The sequence below is a fragment of the Pristis pectinata genome, chromosome 5 (genome assembly GCF_009764475.1).
Source record: "Pristis pectinata isolate sPriPec2 chromosome 5, sPriPec2.1.pri, whole genome shotgun sequence".
NCBI classification, from domain to species: domain Eukaryota; kingdom Metazoa; phylum Chordata; class Chondrichthyes; order Rhinopristiformes; family Pristidae; genus Pristis; species Pristis pectinata.
Window position 1 is genome coordinate 66,614,221 of NC_067409.1, and position 19,317 is coordinate 66,633,537.

The 19,317-nt window shown below is 43.6% G+C and overlaps 1 protein-coding gene across 1 annotated transcript in view; it reads left to right on the forward strand.

Annotated features, from left to right (window-relative positions):
* The window catches only part of abcb5 (ATP-binding cassette, sub-family B (MDR/TAP), member 5), a 47,882-nt gene extending 44,580 nt beyond the window's left edge, over positions 1-3,302 (forward strand). Inside the window, exon 23 of the mRNA XM_052016938.1 lies at positions 2,299-3,302. Coding sequence (XP_051872898.1) covers positions 2,299-2,496 — 198 coding nt within the window. The 3' untranslated portion in view covers positions 2,497-3,302. The remainder of the gene's footprint in view (positions 1-2,298) is intronic.
* Positions 3,303-19,317: the final 16,015 nt, after the last annotated feature.

Consider the following 19,317-nt stretch of genomic DNA (forward strand, 5'->3'; position numbering starts at 1 on the left):
CAATGTCCCTCAATAACCAAGGTTCCCTAAACCTGTTGACCTGCCTTTTACTCTAATAGGGACATACAGATTCTGTACACTCAATATTTTACGTTTGAAGGCCTCCTACTTACCAAACATCTCTTTGCTGGAAAATAACCTATCCCAATCCACGCCTGCCAGATCCCTTCTGATGCCATCAAAATTGGCGTTCCTCCAGTTTAGAATCTTAGCCTGAAGACTAGTCCTATCCTTCTGTATAATTATCTTGAAACTAATGGAATTATGATCACTAGATGCAAGGTGTTCCCCTACACTCACTTCTGTCACCTGCCCTGTCTCATTCCCTAAGAAGAGATCCAGTATCACGCTCTCTCAAGTTGGGACCTCTACATATTGCTTAAGGAAACTTTCCTGAACACATTTGACAAACTCTGTCCCATCCAGTGATTTTACAGTATGGGAGACCTTGTCAATATGTGGAAAGTTAAAATTACCTGCTGTCACAACTTTATATTTCCTGCAACTGTCTGCTATCTCTCTACAAATTTGCTCCTCTAAATCCCACTGGCTATTGAGAGGTCTATAATATAGTCCCATTAACACAGTCCATCCATTTTTATTTCACAGTTCCACCCAAATTGCCTCGGTAGTCGAGCCCTCCAGTACGTCCTCTCTGAGCACTGTGGTGACATTTTCCCTGATGAGTATTGCCACCCGTCCCCCTTTAATACCTCCCTCTCTATCATGTCTAAAACAAAGTAGGCCCCGGAACATTGAGCTGCCAGTCCTGTCCCTCCTGCAACCAAAGTCTCACTAATGGCTACAACATCATAATTTCACGTTCGGATCCACGCTCTAAGTTCATCTGCCTTGCCTACAATACTCCTTGCATTGAAATAGACACAGCTCAGAACATTAGTCCCACCACGCTCAACCTTTCGGTTTCCATCTTTGCTTGTAGGCTTAACGTCTACTTTCCCCACAGCCTCTCCACTTGCTGACCTGCCACTCTGGTTCCCACCTCCCTGCAACTCTAGTTTAAACCCCCACCCCACCCACCTCAGGTGCAAACTGTCCCATTTGTACAGATCCTACCTGCCCTGGAAGAGAGCCCAATGATCCAAAAATCTGAAGCCCTCCTTCCTGCACCATCTGCTTAGCCACGTGTTAAACTGCACCATCTTCCTATTCTTGTCTCGCTAGCCACGTTGCATAGGTAGCAATCCTGAGATCACCACCCTGGAGGTCCTGTCTTTTAACGAAGCCCCTAACTCCCCGAACTCACTTTGCAGGACCTTGTCACTTTTCCTGCCTATGTCATTGGTGCCAACGTGTATCATAGCCTCTGGCTGCTCACCCTGCCCCTTAAGAATGCTATGCACTCGATCCAAGACATCTCTGACCCTGGCACCTGGGAGGCAAACATACCATCCAAGAGTCTTATGCTTGTCCACAGAACCTCCTGTCTGCTCCTCTAACCAATGAATTCCCTATCACTATCACTTGTCTCTAATCCCCTCTTCCCTTCTGAGCCAAAGAACCTAAACTCAATGCCCGAGACCTGACCGCTGTGGCTTTCCCCTGGTAGGTCATCCCCCCCCCCCCCCCTCCCCAACAGTATCTACTTGTTATTGAGGGAAATGGCCACAGGGGTACCCTGCCTATTCCCTTTCCCACTCCTGACGGTCACCCAGCTACTTGCCTCCTGAACTTAGGTGTGACTGCTTCCCTGTAACTCCCGGTCTACCAACCCCTCCATCTCCTGAATGATCCAAAGGTCATCCAGCTCCAGTTCCCTAACACGGTCTGTAAGGAGCTGCAGATGGATGCACTTCTCGCAGGTGTAGTCAAGCAGGGAAACTAGAGGTCTCGTTGACTTCCCACATCGTTCAAGATGTGCAAGATCATGATGCTAATTTATCCTAAACACCCTCTTCCTGTGTATCATCCATATCTCTCCATTCTGTTCTGATGTGTCTATCTAAAAGCCTCTTCAACTCCACCAAACTGCCTGCTTCCACTCCTACCCCTGGTAACCCATTGCAGGCACCGACCACTCTCTGAAATGAATAAATTACATAGTATTAAATATTACTAATTAGTGTTTGCCAATGTATTTAGTGCTGTGCCGCTTTTGAATATTGTCCACCAGTTTATTACTTTTTCTCATTTCGCAATTCGCAATGAACTACAAAGTACCATATTTACTGATTTGTAGCTGGAGCTGATAATTTTGTACCATGCATGTGTAAAGCATTTTTGCTCTTTCTGCTACCACCCCCAAATTTGGCATTTATTTTCTTTGCCTTTTTACAGATTGTGCAGAAAGCCTTGGATGAAGCTAGGCAGGGCCGAACTTGCTTAATCATTGCCCACCGATTGTCAACAATCCAAAATGCTGACAGTATTGCTGTTATACAGAATGGTAACATTGTGGAAATTGGAACTCACAACCAGCTCCTGGCAAAAGAGGGAGTTTATCATGCACTTGTCCATGCACAGCTTCATAATTAATGTGAAACTTGGACAGATTTACTTTTAATGGCATTGAAATGAATTTCCTCAAAGTTTCACCCATGACTTTGTCGGAAATGTTGTGGAAGTTCTGTGGGAAATATCCTTTGTAGATGTTAAGACTTGAATCTGAGTTATTTAATCAGAGTTTGCTAGCAAACTTGTGTATGTAAAGAAAAATAGTAATTTAATGGAGACAGTATAATTTGCTTATCTTCAAACAAGTAACATTTTGAATATTTCTCATGAATATTTTCCATATTTTTCCTCAAGAAACTAAAACTCAGGTAATTTGAATAGTCGTTAACTTGTTCAGGAATCCTGGGCCATTTGATAGCAAGATTTGAAACATCTACTAAAAAGCTCCAATAGTTTTTTGATCTGCTTTGTACCATTCTTGATTCCAGCTGAGAAGTGTGCATAGTTAAGGCCCAATTTACAAATTTTACGCAGCTGGGACTGACTGAGTGATTTTCAGTATGCCTGGTCTTTGTTGTTCTGCAAAAGGTTTTAGCATCTACTTGCCATCTGACCATAGTGATCCATCTGAAACTGAGACATTAATGAATTTCAAGTTTAATCCATGCTATTCAATCACATTACTAGGCACCCTCCTCCTAAAAAAGTACTGTAAATGGGTGCTTGATGGTCAACACATAATCAGTGAGCTGAAGAGTCTGTTTCTGTGCTGAATGACTCGATGATTTCTCCATCATGAAATCAAATGACTTGGGCTGTGATGTGTCTTAAGATCTCACTGTCTTCTGCATACCTGCCATTGGTTGGATATGGGTTTCTTCCTCACTATCTCCATCTTATAAGCAGTATATGTTTTTGAAACATCTGTTGTAATAGTATGCCTACAATTTAGGCTCCTTTCAATTGTCTTCCTAAACATATTAGTGCTTCTGGTTCTCCCAGCTTTTCAGTTGTTGGGAGTAGCTACTAATTTGTCTACAAACTGATATTACATATGACACATAAATTAGACAATATATAAAAAAAACATATGGAATAATATGGGAAGGATGTGGTAAGTTTGTCATTTGGTATGATATTTCCCGGATTGATATGCAAACGTGTTGTACTTCTTATTTTTTGGGGGTTTCCGGTCAGTTTAACTAGTGATGTACTCAGTCTGCAATGCTGTCCGAAAGAAGGACTGCTGTTGTTTATGCAACAATGTTAATAAATATATGTAGTGGAATTATGTGAATTTATTTTGCCTATTTACTGCTATAAATGAGTTGTTCAGAGGTCTATATAATAGTAGAAATTACTCAGTAGATCCTCCTCACAGAAGTAAAAGCAGCGAGGAAGCCAGGGTGATGTCCAGTCACATTGAGATTGACCAATTTTATCTGTATAAGAACACATAAAAGGGCATTTGGTTCTTTGAGTCTTCTCTACCATCAATCAAGTCATGGCCATTCTTCTATCTCAATGCCATTTTCCAGCACTATCCCATATCTCTTAATTTTCTTAATATCAAGAGATCTCACTTTTGAATGAACTGAATGGCTGAGCATCTTCAGCTCTCTCAGGTAATAAATTCCAAATGGAGACACAAGAGACTGCAGATGCTTGAAATTGGAGCTAAAAAACGAGCTGATGAAGGAACTGTCGACTCTCCATTTTCCTCCACAGATGCTCCCTGACCCACGGAGTTCCTCCAACAAATTGTTTTTGGCTGAAGAATTCCAAACATTTATTGCTCTCTACGTGAAGAAAGTTCTCCTTATCTCAGTTCTAAATAGCCTACCCCGCATTCTGAGAGAGTGACCCCTGTTTCTAGACTCCTCATCCAGAGGAAATATCCCCCTTGCCTCTATCTGGCAAGTCCCATAAGAATTTAGTCAGTTTCAATGAGATCTCCTCTCATTCTTCTAAACTCTAGAGAATACAGGCCTAGTCTACTCATCCGACAACCTCACCATCACCATCAGTCCAGTGAATCTTCGTTGCATCCTTTTTGTGGCAAATTTATCCTTTATTTAGGTTAGTAACAAATCATGAACAATATTGCAGATGTGGTCTTATCAAGATCCAATATGTTGGAATTGATTGATAGCTTTGACAATTTTCAACTTAAATTTTTGAAATAGCATTGTACAGAACTTATTTGAATTGATTCTTGTGGAGGCTCCAATGTTCATTAAAATCTTCTTCCTTCCAATTCTGTCTCTTACTCTACTCCATTTCTATTCTTCCTCTTCTTCACCTCAGCTGGCCTTCTCTTTTTCACACTTGCTTCTCTCTTCTATCCTCTTTCCCTCCTGAATTCTTCCCTTCTTTGTCTCCCATTTCCTTCTCCTTCTCTCTCTTTCATGTGCACATTTCCTTTTCTCTCCCTTCTCTTTCTCCTCGGTCCTCCTATCGACCTCTTACCTCCTCTCCTATGGTATGTGTATATCTGAGAACTAAATATGTCACCAGTTAAATAACAGATTGTATTTTATTTCATTGCTTCTCTACCAGAACAGTACCAAGTTAATCACTGACATGAGGCATAAGTAAACGTAACAAAGTTCTTTTTCTTTTTTGTGTATTTTTTATTGTAACTTGTCTTATTATAACTTGCTTTAGGTACAGCTTGGCTACATAACTTGTCAGACATCTTTTACTTAAGGTTACACCTTGCACATTTTAACCTGCATGTCGTAAATGATGACACAAAACACAGAGATCAGAAGTGTCTTATTGACTTCAAGTAAATAAGTAACAGACCTGATTGTTGTAAAATTGAGGGTGTGATATTAGTATTGTAGCATGAAAAATGGTAAGGCAGTTTTGTTCCCTTCTTTGTATAAGAATGAGGTTATTCATTTTGCGGAGAGACAAGAGAAACGAGGATAGTTCCACTTAGAGCCAAGCAGACTAATAGATTTAATATTAGTGTTCTAAACTATGAGGACTTTGATAAAGTAGATAGGAAGAAGCCATTCTAATTGAGGAAGGTCAATAACCCCAGGTTATGATCCAATGTAATTGACAAAGGGCCAGAAGACAGACATGAATGCCCAGTTATATGCAATGAGTTGTTATGATCTACACTGGACACCTAAAAATATTTGGGAAAGCTATTTTAAGAGTACTATTCAAAATAGAATTGAATAAATACCAGAAAGGCATTAGAAAAGAGAAGAGCAGCAGGAAACTCTGGTTAGCTCCTTCAAAAGTCTGCCTCTGGCATGTTAGGTTCAAATGACCTCATTCTTGGTGTAAGAAGTCATGGGTTTGGGAGGTACTGTTGGTGTAACCTGAGTGGATAACTGTAGTGTATTTTCAAGATGGTATACACTGAAGTCACCATGCACTGATGGTGGAAGGAATAGTTGTTAGTGTACTTGGTGAGGCATGAATCAAGTGGGATGCTTTGTCCTGAATGGTTTGAAGCTTCTTGAAAATTGTTGGAACTCCACACATCCACAGGGATCTGAGGAAGACATTTTCATCCAGAGAGTGGTAAGTACCTGGAATACACTTCCTGAGAGAGTGGTAGAAGCAGGGTTACTAACAGCGTTTAAGAAGTGTCCAGTGAGTACTTGAATTGCTTAGGTATAGAGAGCTAGGGGCCAAGTACTGAAAATGAAATTAATGTGGATGGATGCCCACTGGTCAGTATGAAATGGGTGGGCTGAATGGCCTGTTTCCATGCTGTATAAGTCTATGACTCTCTGACATCCAGACAAGTGTGGTTTGTTTCATCAGTTTCATGACCGAGGTGTCAGGAAATGAGTAATTAATTGAGGATACCCAGTCTCTGACCTGCTATGGTATTTATGTGGCTGGTCCAGTTGAGTTTCTGGTCAATGGTCATACCCAGGACATTGATACTAGGAGCATTAATGATGATATTCTATTGAATGTCAAACATACGTGATTAAGCTCTCCCTTGTTGAAGATGATCAATGCCTGGTACATTTGTGGAGAAAATATTGCCTGCCACTTATCAGCCCATGCCTGAACATTGTCTAAATCTTGTTGCATTCAGAATGGACTATTCCTTTGCTGAGGTGTTGTGAATGGAATTGAATAGCCAGCATCCGCTTCTGAACTTATGATGGAAGGAAGGTCAGTGATGTAGCAGCTGAAGATGGTTGGGCCTAGACCCCTGCCCTGAGCAACTCTAAAAGTAAGTCCTTGGCTGGGATGATTGACCTCAGCCAACCACAACCAGCTTCCTTTGTGTGAGGTTTGACTGGAACCATTGGAGTGTTTTCCCTTTGACTTCAGCTTTATCAGGGTGCCTTAGTACCACACTTTATCAAATGCTACCTTGACGTCAAGACAGTCCCTTTCTTCTCACCTCTGGAATTCAGCTCTTTGGCTATGTTTGAAGCAAGAATGTAATGAAGTTTGGAGTTGAGTCATCCTGACAAAACCCAGACCTCGACACCAGACATTGGCTGTTGGTGGTAGCACTGTTGATCACAGCTTCCATCACTTTGCTGATGGTTGACAGTAGACTGATTGGGTGGTAATCAGCCAGATTGGATTTGTCCTGCTTTTTATGAACAAGACTTATCTAGACAATTTTTCAAATTGTTGGGTGGCTGCCAGTGTTGTCAATGAACTGGAACAGCTTGGCTGGAAGATCATCTGGTGCTGGAGTGCAGATTTTCCATGCTACAGCTAGCATGTTGTCTAGTCCCATGGCCTTTGCAATATCCACTGCTTCTTGATGTTACCTGGCGTGGATCAAATTGGTTAAAGACTGGCTTTTGTGATTTGTGCCATGGCAAGTTGGAGAATTAATGAGGACCACAGAAAATGAACTTGAACCATCTAACTGTATATTTGTTTGTCATTTTGTCTATATATTTGTTTAGTTTCCTACCTATACAGATAAAAATGTACTGAATTGGTTATGTTGGTTTTGTTACTGAACGGTAAGCAGAGGCCTGGACTACTGATTTGGAGACATAGGTCTGATTCAGTTAATCAGATCACTGAAATGATAATATAATATCAGTGAATTCTGTCTATGAAACCAGCAATTGTTGTGTAAACCTCTCCAGTTCACGAATGCCCTCCAGGAATTTGGTCCCCCTTTTGTCGTCTGACCTAATTGTGACTTCAGATCCACAGTAATGCCATTGACACTTAGCTGCTCTTTGAAATGGCCCAGTCAGCCATTCAGTTGTAATAAATTGCCCTGAGAAACATAATAATAAAACCAGACGAATGATCCAACATTGAATTTGACTTCAGATTAAGATGCATTGATACACACAGATCAGTCAACCATGCAATGTCCTCCTAATTGACATCTCAGAACTATGCCTAAATCAGTAGAGCTGTCCTGACATCCTAGACAAACAAAACCCAGCAATGTCATACTCACAACATCATACTTTTCAATCAACATTCTCAGCTCTTTCCTCAATGCCTTTGGGAAAGTTCTGCACTGCAAACACATGAGATGTTGCAACAGAATGGCATGCAAACAAGAAGGAGAGAGTTTGGGAGCCCTGCATATTGATTTAAGACTCACAGATTCTCCTTCCATCAGGAAGAACATAACTACCACACTTCACAACTGATGAAATCAACAGCATGAGAGAAGGGGTAAGGGTAACAAGAGAATAGAATGTACATTGGGACAGGGACTTGAAAATCCAGCACACGGTATAGTTCAGTGCACCATTGCTCGGTGAGCTGAACATATATTGAAGGACATAGATTTGCCTGCTGCATGTGTGTGAGAACCAACTCAAGGAAAAAGCCTATGTAACCTGGTCTTTGAACTGACAATCGCAGATGCATTTTCCATAAAAGTATTGGGTGGCGTTTTCGCAAGTTCTTGGCGAGATGAAATTTTATCTACACACCGAGAACACTTGTCAGACTGGCAGCAAGATTCTTGGTGGTCTGCTGCATGTTGCACAATCTCAACAGCGAACAACCTTTGATGTCAGCTGTGTGCCAAAGAAGAAGGGTATAAAGAGGAGGAGGAAGAGGAGTAGAGGAGGTAACCTAAGTACTCCTGTAACAACTGGTCTGTTCACAGCTGCAGCCTCCTTATTCACCAACAGTTCCAAATCCTACTTCATCCTGACATAGAAATAATGCATATTTCATGCAATGGTCAACCAATCACACTGTTGTATTCCTCTAATACCTGCCCTCTGTGCATCTTTGCCAATCTAGTGTTCCAGAGCTACATCAGCAGCTGAAGGTGGCTGGAAAAAGACTGTTGGCTTTCAGTCAAGGAGACTGTAGATCATCTTGGAATAAAGCAACAAGCATTTCTGGGCCCAAAAGGCCAGTTTTCAACTGCAACATCTCGGAATCATCTACTTTGGTTGGCTGACAGTCAACACCAAGAGCACTGTTGAAGTAACAATTGTGATCATTCTGAGAGCATATCTTTAAATTATTTTTCAGTTGTGATTTTTTGGAGAACATATTACTAGACTCTTGTGACACATCCTAGCCTCATAAGAAATAAGAACGAGAGTAGGTCATTCAATAAAATCCCCCCATATACCTGCTTTTCCAGTCAATAAGATCATAGCTGATCTTTAACTTCAAAGATACTCAATTCTTTTACTACCAATTGATTCCGTTCTTGAACATGAAATCATCGAGTCATACATCACAGAAGCAGCCAACCATCAAGTATCTGTCTATCCTAATCCCATTTCCCAGCACATGGTCTGTGGCTTACTGCGCCTGGCAATTCAAGTGCTCATCCTGATATTTCTTAAAAGTTGCGAGAGTACAACTTGTTTGCCTCCACCTCCTTCTCAGACAGTGCATTTCGAATTGCAACCAACCTCTGGGAGAAAAGAATTCTTCCTCAGTTCCACTCTAAACCTCTTCCTCTTCACCTTAAACCTGAATCCTCCAGTCTTAAACACCTTTGTCACAGGGTAAAGTTTCTTACTACCTGCCTTATCTATGCCTCTCATAATTTTGTATACTTCTAATATATCTCCTCTCAGTCTTTAATTGTGGGCTGAGATGTTTAGGAGCATGAAATAGGGCATGCAAAAGCACAGGCAAGAACCATGCCTACAATCGGAAACACTGCCATTACTTTGGAATACACTGACTTTGAAGAAAGCTATCAAGATTTAAATCGTTACCATAGAGTGGACAATTCCCTTGCCAATTTTCATTGCTGTTAGGTGACAGTTCAAGACAGAAACACAAAAGACTGCAGATGCTGGAATCTGGAGCAAAAAAAAACTGCTGGAGAACTCAGCAGGTTCAGCAGCATCTGTAGGGAGAAAGGATAACATCTCTCCTGTTGCAGGCATCAGCTCAAGATGCCTGGTGTAATTAATCTGGCTGAGAAGCTATTCATATTAAAGAATTCTTGCCAGAATGGAACAGATTCACAGATCCATAGTGTTATACAGCATTGAAACAGGCCGTTAAGCTCATTTCATCCATGCCGACCATGATCTCTATTTAGGGAAACAAAGGACTGGAATCTGGATGAAAAAACACGATGATGCTGGAGGAACTCAGCAGGCCAGGCAGCATCCAAGCAGAAAAGCAGGTGGTCAACGTTTCGGGTCAGGACCCTTCTTCAGGACTGTTTCTTCAGGGCAGGCACGGTAATGTAGCGGTTAGCGTAATGTTATTACAGCACCATTGACCCGGGTTCAATTCCGGCTGCTGTCTGTACGTTCTCCCCATGTCTGCGTGGGTTTCCTCCAGGTGCTCCGGTTTCCTCCCACATTCCAAAGATGTAAGGGTTAGGAAGTTGCGGGCATGCTAGTTGGCACCGGAAGCATGGTGACATTTGAGGGCTACCCCCAGAACACTCTATGCAAAAAGATATATTTCACTGTGTGTTTCGATGTACATGTGACTAATAAAGAAATCTTTAATCTTATTCTCATTCCCCGTGTTTGACCCATATCCACCTAAACTTTTCTTATCCATACACATGTACAAATGTCTTTTAGACATTATAATTGTATCTGCCACTACCATCTCCCCTGGCAGCTCACTCCATCTACCCTCTGTACAAGAAATTTGTCCCTCAGATCCCCTTTAAATCTTTCCTCTCTCACCTTAAACCTCTGCCCTCTAGTTTTAGACTCCCCTATCCTGGAAAAAGGACTGTGACTATCTACCCGATCTATTCCCCTCATAACTTTAAAAAGCTCGATAAGGTCACCCCTCAGCCACCTTTGCTCTAGGAAAAACAGTCTCAGCCTATCCAATCTCTCCCTATAACTCAAGCCCTCCAGTCCAGGCAACATACCTGTGAATCTTTTCTGCACCCACTCTAGCTTAATCACATCCTTCCTAACAGCACGGTGTCCAAACCTGCACACAACAATTCAAGTGTGGCCCCACCAACGATTTGTATAACTGTAACATTGACATCCCAACTCCTATATGCAATACCTTAGCCGATGAAGGCAAGCGTACCATACACTTCCTTCACTTCTCCATCTACCTGTGTCGTCACTTTCAGAGAACTATGTACTTGTTCCCCTAGGTCCCTCTGCTCTGCAACATTGCCCATGACCCTGCCATTTACTGTGTATATCCAAACCCAATTTAACTTCCCAAAATGCACGACCTGTGCTTGTCTGAGTTAAATTCCATCAGCCATTCCCTTGCCCACTTTTCTAGTTTATCTACATACTGTTGTAACGTTAGACAGCCGCCTTCACTCTCCACTGTGCCATCAATTTTGGTGTCATCTGTAAACTTACTAGTCATGCCACCGAAATTCTATTTCAAATATTTAGTAAATACAATGAGCAGCTGAGCACCCAGCACTGAACTCTGTGGCACACCACTGACTACAGAACTCCAATTTGAAAAGCAACTCTCCACTACCACCCTCTTACACCAAGCCAATTTTCTATCCGATTTGCTATCTCATCCTGGATCCCATGTGTTCTTACCTTCATGACCAGCCTACCATGTAGCTCCTTCTCTAATAGGGCCACCTATACATTGCCTCAGAAAACCTTCCTGGACACATAACAAACTCTGCCTCATTTAATCCCTTAGCACAAAGGCAGTCCCAGTCAAATATTAGGGAAGTTAAAACCTTCTACTATTACAACCGTACTATTCCTACATCCATCTGCGATCTTCCAACATATTTGTTCCTCTAATTCCCACTGATTGGGGAGCCTACAGTATACTCCCATCAAGTGATCACTTTCTTATTTCTAATTTCCACCCATATGGCCTCACTGGATATTGCCCCCTCCAACCCCGAACATCCTCTCTAAGTACTGCTGTGATGTTCTCCCTAATCAATATTGTAACTCCCCTTCCTCTCTTACATCCATCTCTATATCATTGGAAGTATCGGTATTTATCAGTATAGGAAGGATGTGATTAAGCTGGACAGAGTGCAGAAAAAATTCACAGGAATGTTGCCTAGACTGGAGGGCTTGAGTTATAAGGTGCAATTGGACAGGCTTCCCTAGAGCAAAGCTGGCTGAGGGGGTGACCTCAAAGAGGGGTTTAAAATTATGAGGGAAATAGATAGGGTAGAAAGTCACAGTTTTTTCCAGGATAGGGGAGTCTAAAACTTGAGGGCAGAGGTTTAAGTTGAGAGGGGGGTAGATTTAAAGGGGATCTGAGGGGCAAGTTTTTCATACAGAGGGTATATTGAGCTGCCAGTCCTGTCCATTCCTACCATTCCTCAGCCATGTTTCCATAATAGCAAAAATATCATAACAGCATCTGCTGAACCACATGCATATTTTTATTTCACTATCTAAAATTTAGCTGAGTACTTAATGATGACTGAGACATACACACAAGGTTAAGATAGAAGTTGAAATTAGAGAATCTATGAAAAATTAAAATATACTTTTGTGATATAAATGTGAGGGAATTATAATTCACAGATATAAATTAGTGTGAGAGTTTGCAAGATAGTAATTATAGTTTAGTAAATACTTAAAAAAAAATTGGGTTTCTTGTAATAAAGCTTAATCCTTTTGGCATTTTACAGTGAGGCAACTTCATCAATTATCAATGCAAGTGATTTTTCTTTATTGCTCTGGAGAGGGCTGCAAGCAAGGTGACAGAAGGATACAACACATTTACAGAAAATTTGAAGTTTCTGCCAATTTTACTGAGTAATAATGCCAAGCACTGACTAGTTTGTTCCTAAATTGTTCAATGCACAGTAAAATAGGTGCATGTGTGTTAGGTGCACCAAACACCATCTGCTGTGGGAGCTGCGAATGCAGGTTGATTCAAAATCTTTCTGCAGTTGCTTTCTGTGGAGCTTCAACAAGCCACCCTGCTGAAATGACCGAGCTTCCAGGACTCACCTTCTTTCAGACAGCAAGGTAGTTAGTGTCATTCGCTGATCACTTTCTGCCCTGCCAACGGGTGTCCTACCAGGCAGCTGGGCAGCATGAGTTCCCCGGCCTTTAGGACGGCGGACAACCTCCACTGGCAGCAATTCATGTTCCACCAGCATTTTCTAGCAAACCTGGATGAGTGAGATCCCAAGAAAGATCGGAGTCCCTGGCTCAGACTGGGACGCATGAGGGAGGTTTGGGTGAAATTGGAGAAAACGTTAATTAGCAAAATTTAATACTGTTCAAAAGTGGTTTCCACTTGATGAGATTTCATTCAATCTATTGGTATTGGTTTATTATTGTCACTTGTACCAAGATACAGTGAAAAAACTTGTCTTGCATACCGATCGTACAGGTCAATTCATTACACGGTGCAGTTACATTGGGCGAATGCAGAGTGCATTGATGTAGTACAGGTAAAACAATAACAGTACAGAGTAAAGTGTCACAGCTACAGAGAAAGTGCAGGGCAATAAGGTGCAAGGTCACAACAAGGTAAATCGTGAGGTCAGAAGTCCATCTCATCGCATAAGGGAACCGTTCAATAGTCTTATCACAGTGGGGTAGAAGCTGTCCTTAAGTCTGGTGATACATGCCTATATTGTGGAGGGTCGTGGCTGTCACGTGACAGGACTGCCCATTACCTGGTCGAAAGACACGCCACTGCCAACCAAGGTTTGGCTCCACCTCACCCATCAGTGAACACCTGACCATTGGTCCCTTTAAGCACCTTTGTACTTGGCCTCGGGCCATTGGCCTTTGTATCAATTAGTCCTTGCTGGCACTTGGGCTATTGAACTACCTGCGCTGGACCCCCCCAGCCCTCCAGCACTATAAAGGGTGGCACATATGCCAAGTTCATTCTCTTTTGACTGCTCTGAGGGATTCACCCTGCTTCATCCCAGGCAGAGGAACCGTGCAACAGTGCTAGAGAGATCGTTGGTAAGGTGTGCACTGTCAATAGGGTTAGGAGCATCTAGTTAGTATCCCCGGCAGCATAGAGCCATGACTGCACTGAGTCAGGGGGTGGTGGGTATCGTATTGTTTTTCCTTGATTGTCTGCACCTAGTTAGTTGTGTGTGTGTGTGTGTGTGTGTGTGCGTGTGTGTGTGTGCGTGTGTGTGCGTGTGTGCGCGTGTGTGTGTGTATTTTACTCTTGTTGCGATTTTCCCACGCTTACTATATCTGGTGCGCGAGTGTGTGTGTTGTTGCCGTTACCTTTTCCCCGCGTTTGTCTTTTGTAAATAAATCATTTATCTCTAAGACTGTGTTCAGAGTCCTTGTCTTTTGTAAATAAATCATTTATCTCTAAGACTGTGTTCAGAGTCCTTGTCTTTTGTAAATAAATCATTTATCTCTAAGACTGTGTTCAGAGAACTCGAATCTGTTTCACAACGGTGCCCTCAGACTCCTGTATCTTCTACCTGATGGAAGAGGAGAGAAGAGAGAATGACCCGGGTGGGTGGGGTCTTTGATTATGCTGGCTGCTTCACCAAGACAGCGAGAGGTAAAGACAGAGTCCAAGGAGGCTGGTGTCCATGATGCGCTGGGCTGTGTCCACAACTCTCTGCAGTTTTCTTGCAGTCACAGGCAGAGCAGTTGCCATAACCAAGCCATGATGCATCCACATAGGATGCTTTCTATGGTGCATTGATAAAAGTTGGCGTGTGTCAAAGGGGACAAGTCAAATTTCTTTAGCCTCCTGAGGAAGCAGAGCTGCTGGTGAGCTTTATTGGCCATAGCATCTACGTGATTTGACCAGGACAGGCTGTTGGTGATGTTCCCTCCCAGGAACTTGAAGCTGTCAACCCTCTTGGCCTCAGCACTGTTGATGTAGACGGGTGCATGTACACTGCCCCCTTTCCTGAAGTCAATGACCAGCTCTTTGTTTTTGTTGACACTGAGGGAAAGGTTGTTGTCATGACAGCATTCCACTAAGCTCTCTATCTCCTTCCTGTACTCCAACTCATCGCTGTTTGAGATACAGCCTACAACGATGGTATCATCTGCAAACTTGTAGATGGAGTTAGAGCAGAATCTGGCCACACAGTCGTGAGTGTATAGGGAGTAGAGTAGAAGACTGAGGACGCAGCCTTGTGGGGCACCAGTATTGAGAATAATCTTGTCGGTGGTATTGCTGCCTATCCTCACTGATTGCAGTCTGTTGGTTAGAAAGTCAAGGATCCAGTACAGATGGAGGTGTTGAGTCCCAGGTCTCAGAGTTTGGTGATGAGTTTGCTTGGAATTATAGTATTGAGGGCGAGCTGTAGTCAATAAACAATAGTCTAACGTAGGTTGTCTTTACTGTCTAGATGCTCTAGAGCTGAGTTTAGGGCCAGGGAGATGGTGTCAGCTGTAGACCTGTTTAGGCGATAGGCGAATTGCAGTGGGTCAAGATTGTCTGGAAGGCTAAAGTTGATGTGTGCCATGACCAGCCTCTCAAAAGCACTTCATGATGGTGGATATCAGAGCCACTGGTTGGTATCATTGAGGCATGTTACCTTGCTTTTCTTCAGTACCGGATGATAGTGGTCTTCTTAAAACAGGTGGGAACCTGAGATTGAAGCAGGGAGAGGTTAAATATGTGTGCAAATACTTCTGCCAGCTGATCAGCACAAGATCTGAGCACATGACCAGGGACACCATCTGGGCCAGATGCTTTCCTCGTGTTCACTCTCCAGAAGACAGATCTTACGTCTTCAACGATGACCACGGGTTCAGGGTGGGTGGTGACAATCTCTTCTGTTCAAAACGTGCATAGAATGCATTAAGCTCATCAGGAAGAGATGCGCATAGTTGTTAACTATGCAGTCCATCTTCGTCTTGTAGGCCTGATATGGCATGTAAGCCTGCCATTACTGATGACTGGTTTGGAACTCTGTTTTGAGTTGATATCGCCTCTTGGCCTCCCTGATAGCTTTCTGAAGGTCATATCTCAATTTCTTGTACAGATCAGGATCACTAGATTTGTGTGCAGCTGTCCTCGATTTTCAGTAGGGAGTGGATCACCCGGTTCATCCATGGTTTCTTGTTTGGGAACACCCGTATTGTCCTCTTCGGTACACAGTCCTCAACACACTTGCTGATAAAGTCTGTGATGGTGGTGGTGTACTCATCAAGGCTGGCAGCTGAGTCTTTGAACATGGACCAGTTCACTGTCTCAAAAGAGTCACGTAGGAGCTCATCTGCTTCCTCAGACCAGCACATGCACGACTCTCTGTACCAGATCCTCCTGTTTCAGTTTCTGTTTGTATGCAGGGAGAAGGAGCACAGCCTGGTGGTCTGATTTCCCGAAGTGAGGACTAGGGGTGGCTCGGAAGGCATCTTATGGTTTATGGCAGTGGTCAAGGCTGTTTGCACCCCTGGTGGAGCAGGAGATGTGCTGGAAGTATTTTGGTAACACACTCTGAGGTTGGCCTGATTGAAGTCCCCTGCGATAATGAAGAGGGCCTCAGGGTATCCTGTCTCAAGGTTGTTGACCACGGAGTATAGCTCATTGAGTGCAGGCTTCATGTCTGTCTGTGGTGGGATGTAGACTGCCATCAGGATAGCTGAAGTGAACTCCCTTGGTCGATACTTCACCGCTAGATATTCCGGGCTGGGTGAGCAGGAGCTCACCAGGACCATCATGTCCGAGCACCACAAGTTATTGATTAAGAAGCAGGACCCCTCCGCCTTTAGCTTTGCCTGAGGATGCTGTACGGTCCATTCGATGAATTGAAAAGTCCTCAGGTTGAATAGCACAGTCAAGAAGAGGCAGGTGTAAGCCACGTTTCAGTGAGACATAGCACACAAATAGTCCCTCCAGTTCTCTTTGATATGTCAGTCCTTGCCCTTAGTTCATCAACTTTGTTCTCAGTGGACTGGACGTTAGCTAGTAGTCTGCTGGGGAGGGGGGGGGGTGGTGGGGTTCTTGTATCCACGTTGTTTCAGCCTCGCCTGCAGCCCAGCCCTCTTGCCACATTTCTGAGATACACAGTGGCGACTCTTCGGTCCTGAAGTGGGAGCCACTAGGTAAGTGAATGTCTAAGGGCAGACCTGTACGACCTGGAGTGGGATTCCTCTGGACTGGATGGTAAGTAACTTCTCCTTGCTGGACTTTGAAGACCTGGAAACGGATTTACCTGGGACTGGAAGGTGTGACTGCCAGGAACAGACTTGGAAAGACTTAGAGTGGATCCACCTGGACTGGGAGGTAAGCTGGAAGACCTGGAGTGGATTTCTGCTGTCTTGTGAGGTAAGTTGTTTCCACACAGGTTTAAGTGTCTTGAAGAGGAGTGAGCCTGCCTCAGCAGGTAAGTGGGGACATCTAGGGGGGGCCTTGGCATTGGGACTCAGCGCTGGGTGCTCCGTAGAGTCAGGCTTCCGATCCGGAGGGCCCTGGTGTCGTGCCCCGGCTGGTCGGGCCTCACGTTTGGTCGGGCCTTGGGCCTTGGCCTCGCATCTGGTCGGGCCTAGGGAGTCGATCTCGTCGGGTCAGGCCTCTCACTGGGTTGGGCTTTGGGACTCAGCTCCCATGGGTCGGGGCCTCACATCGGGCCGGGCCTCGGGACTCGACCTCCACAGGTTGAGTCTCAGTGTCAGGCGCTCCGTTGGGGTCCGGGAGTCGGGTCCACTTCGTAGTCGTTCCTGGAGGTCAGAAGATCACCAGCCCTGTAAGAAGATTTAAAAGAACATTATTAGTAATAGTTAGTGACATAGAGTTTAAATTTACAAGTGTAGAACAATTATAGTAAGGATAATGGGTAGATCTGTAGAGAGCAGCTTGCAACCAGTCGCCACGCTCCAGCGCCATCTTGCTTCGAATATTGTGATGAAAGAGCATCAATCTAAGATAATCTCTTTCCACAGAGACTGTCTGCATTTTCTGTTTTTATTTTTAAACTTGAAATGCTAACATTCTGATTTTTAATGAATGCAAGTCCCCTTGGAAACACAAGAGACACAGATCCAGTAATCTGGATTCCATTGAAGATTAACTATATTCTTCAGAATTAAATTTTAACAAAATGTCTTTTATCTTTTACTTGTGCACAGTTAATACATAAAGTACAGTCAAGAATTAGACTAGCATTGTTTATTAGGAATTGGTTTATTATTGCTTTATTTTGTCATGTGTACCGAGGTACAGTGAAAACTTGTCTTGTATACCGTCCATACAGATCAATTCATTACACAGTGCTTTGAGGTAGTACAAGGTAAAACAATGACAGAATGCAGAATAAAGTGTCACAGTTACAGAGAAAGTGCAGTGCAGGTAAACAATAGGTGAAAGGTAGATTATGAGGTCAAGGATCCATCTTATTGTAATAGGGAACCGTTCAATATTCTTACAACAGCGGGAGAGAAGCTGTCCCTGAGCCTGGTGGTACATGCTTTCAGGTATTTGTATCTTCTGCCCTATGGGAGGAGGGAGGAGAGAATGTCTGGGGTGGGTGAGGTCTTTGATTACGCTGGCTGCATTACTGAGGCAGCAAGACGTATAGACAGAGTCCATGGAGGGGAGGCTGTTTCCCTGATATGTTGAGCTGTGTCTACAACTCTCTGGAGTTCCTTGCGGTCATGGGCAGAGCAGTTGCCATACTAAGCCATGATGCATCCAGATAGGATGCTTTCTATGGTGCATCGATAAAAATGGGTGAGGATCGATGGGGACATGCCAAATTTCTTTAGCCTCCTGAGGAAGTGGAGGCACTGGTGAGCTTTCTTGACCATGGCATCTACATGGTTGGACCAGGACAGCTATTGGTGATGTTCACTCCTAGCAACTTGAAGCTCTTAACCCTCCGACCTCAGCACTGTTGATGTAGACAGGACCATGTGCACCAACACCCTCCCTGAAGTCAATGACCAGCTCTTTAGTTTTGCTGACATTGAGGAAAGGTTGGTGTCATGTCACCATGTTGCTAAGATCTCTTTCTCCTTCCTGTGCTCCAAATCATCATTATTTGAGACACCGCCCAATACGGTGGTATCATCTGCAAACTTGTAGATAGAGTTAGAGCAAATCTGGCCATGCAAACATGAAAGTAGAGTAGAGGACTGAGGATGCAGTCTTGTGGGGCACCAGTGTTGAGAATAATTGTGGCGGAGGTGTTGCTACCTATCCTTACTGATTGCGGTCTGTTGGTCAGGAAATCAAAGATCCAGTTGCGATCGGAGGTGTTGAGCCCAGGGTCTTGGAGTTCGGTGATGAGTTTGCTTGGAATTATGGTATTGAAGGTGGAGCTATAGTCAATAAACAATAGTCTAACATAGGTGTCTTTATTGTCCAGATGCTCCAGAGGAGTGTAGGGTCAGGGAGATGGTGTCCACCATGGACCTGTACGCGGTAGGCGAATTGCAGTTGGTTGAGGTTGTCTGGGAGGCTGGAGTTGATGCATGCTGTGATCAGCCTCTCGAAGCACCATGTGATGGTCAATGTCAGAGCCACTGGGTAGGAGTCATTAAGGCACAATACCTTGTTTTTCTTAGGTACCAGGATGATAGTGGTCATCTTAAAGCAGGAGGG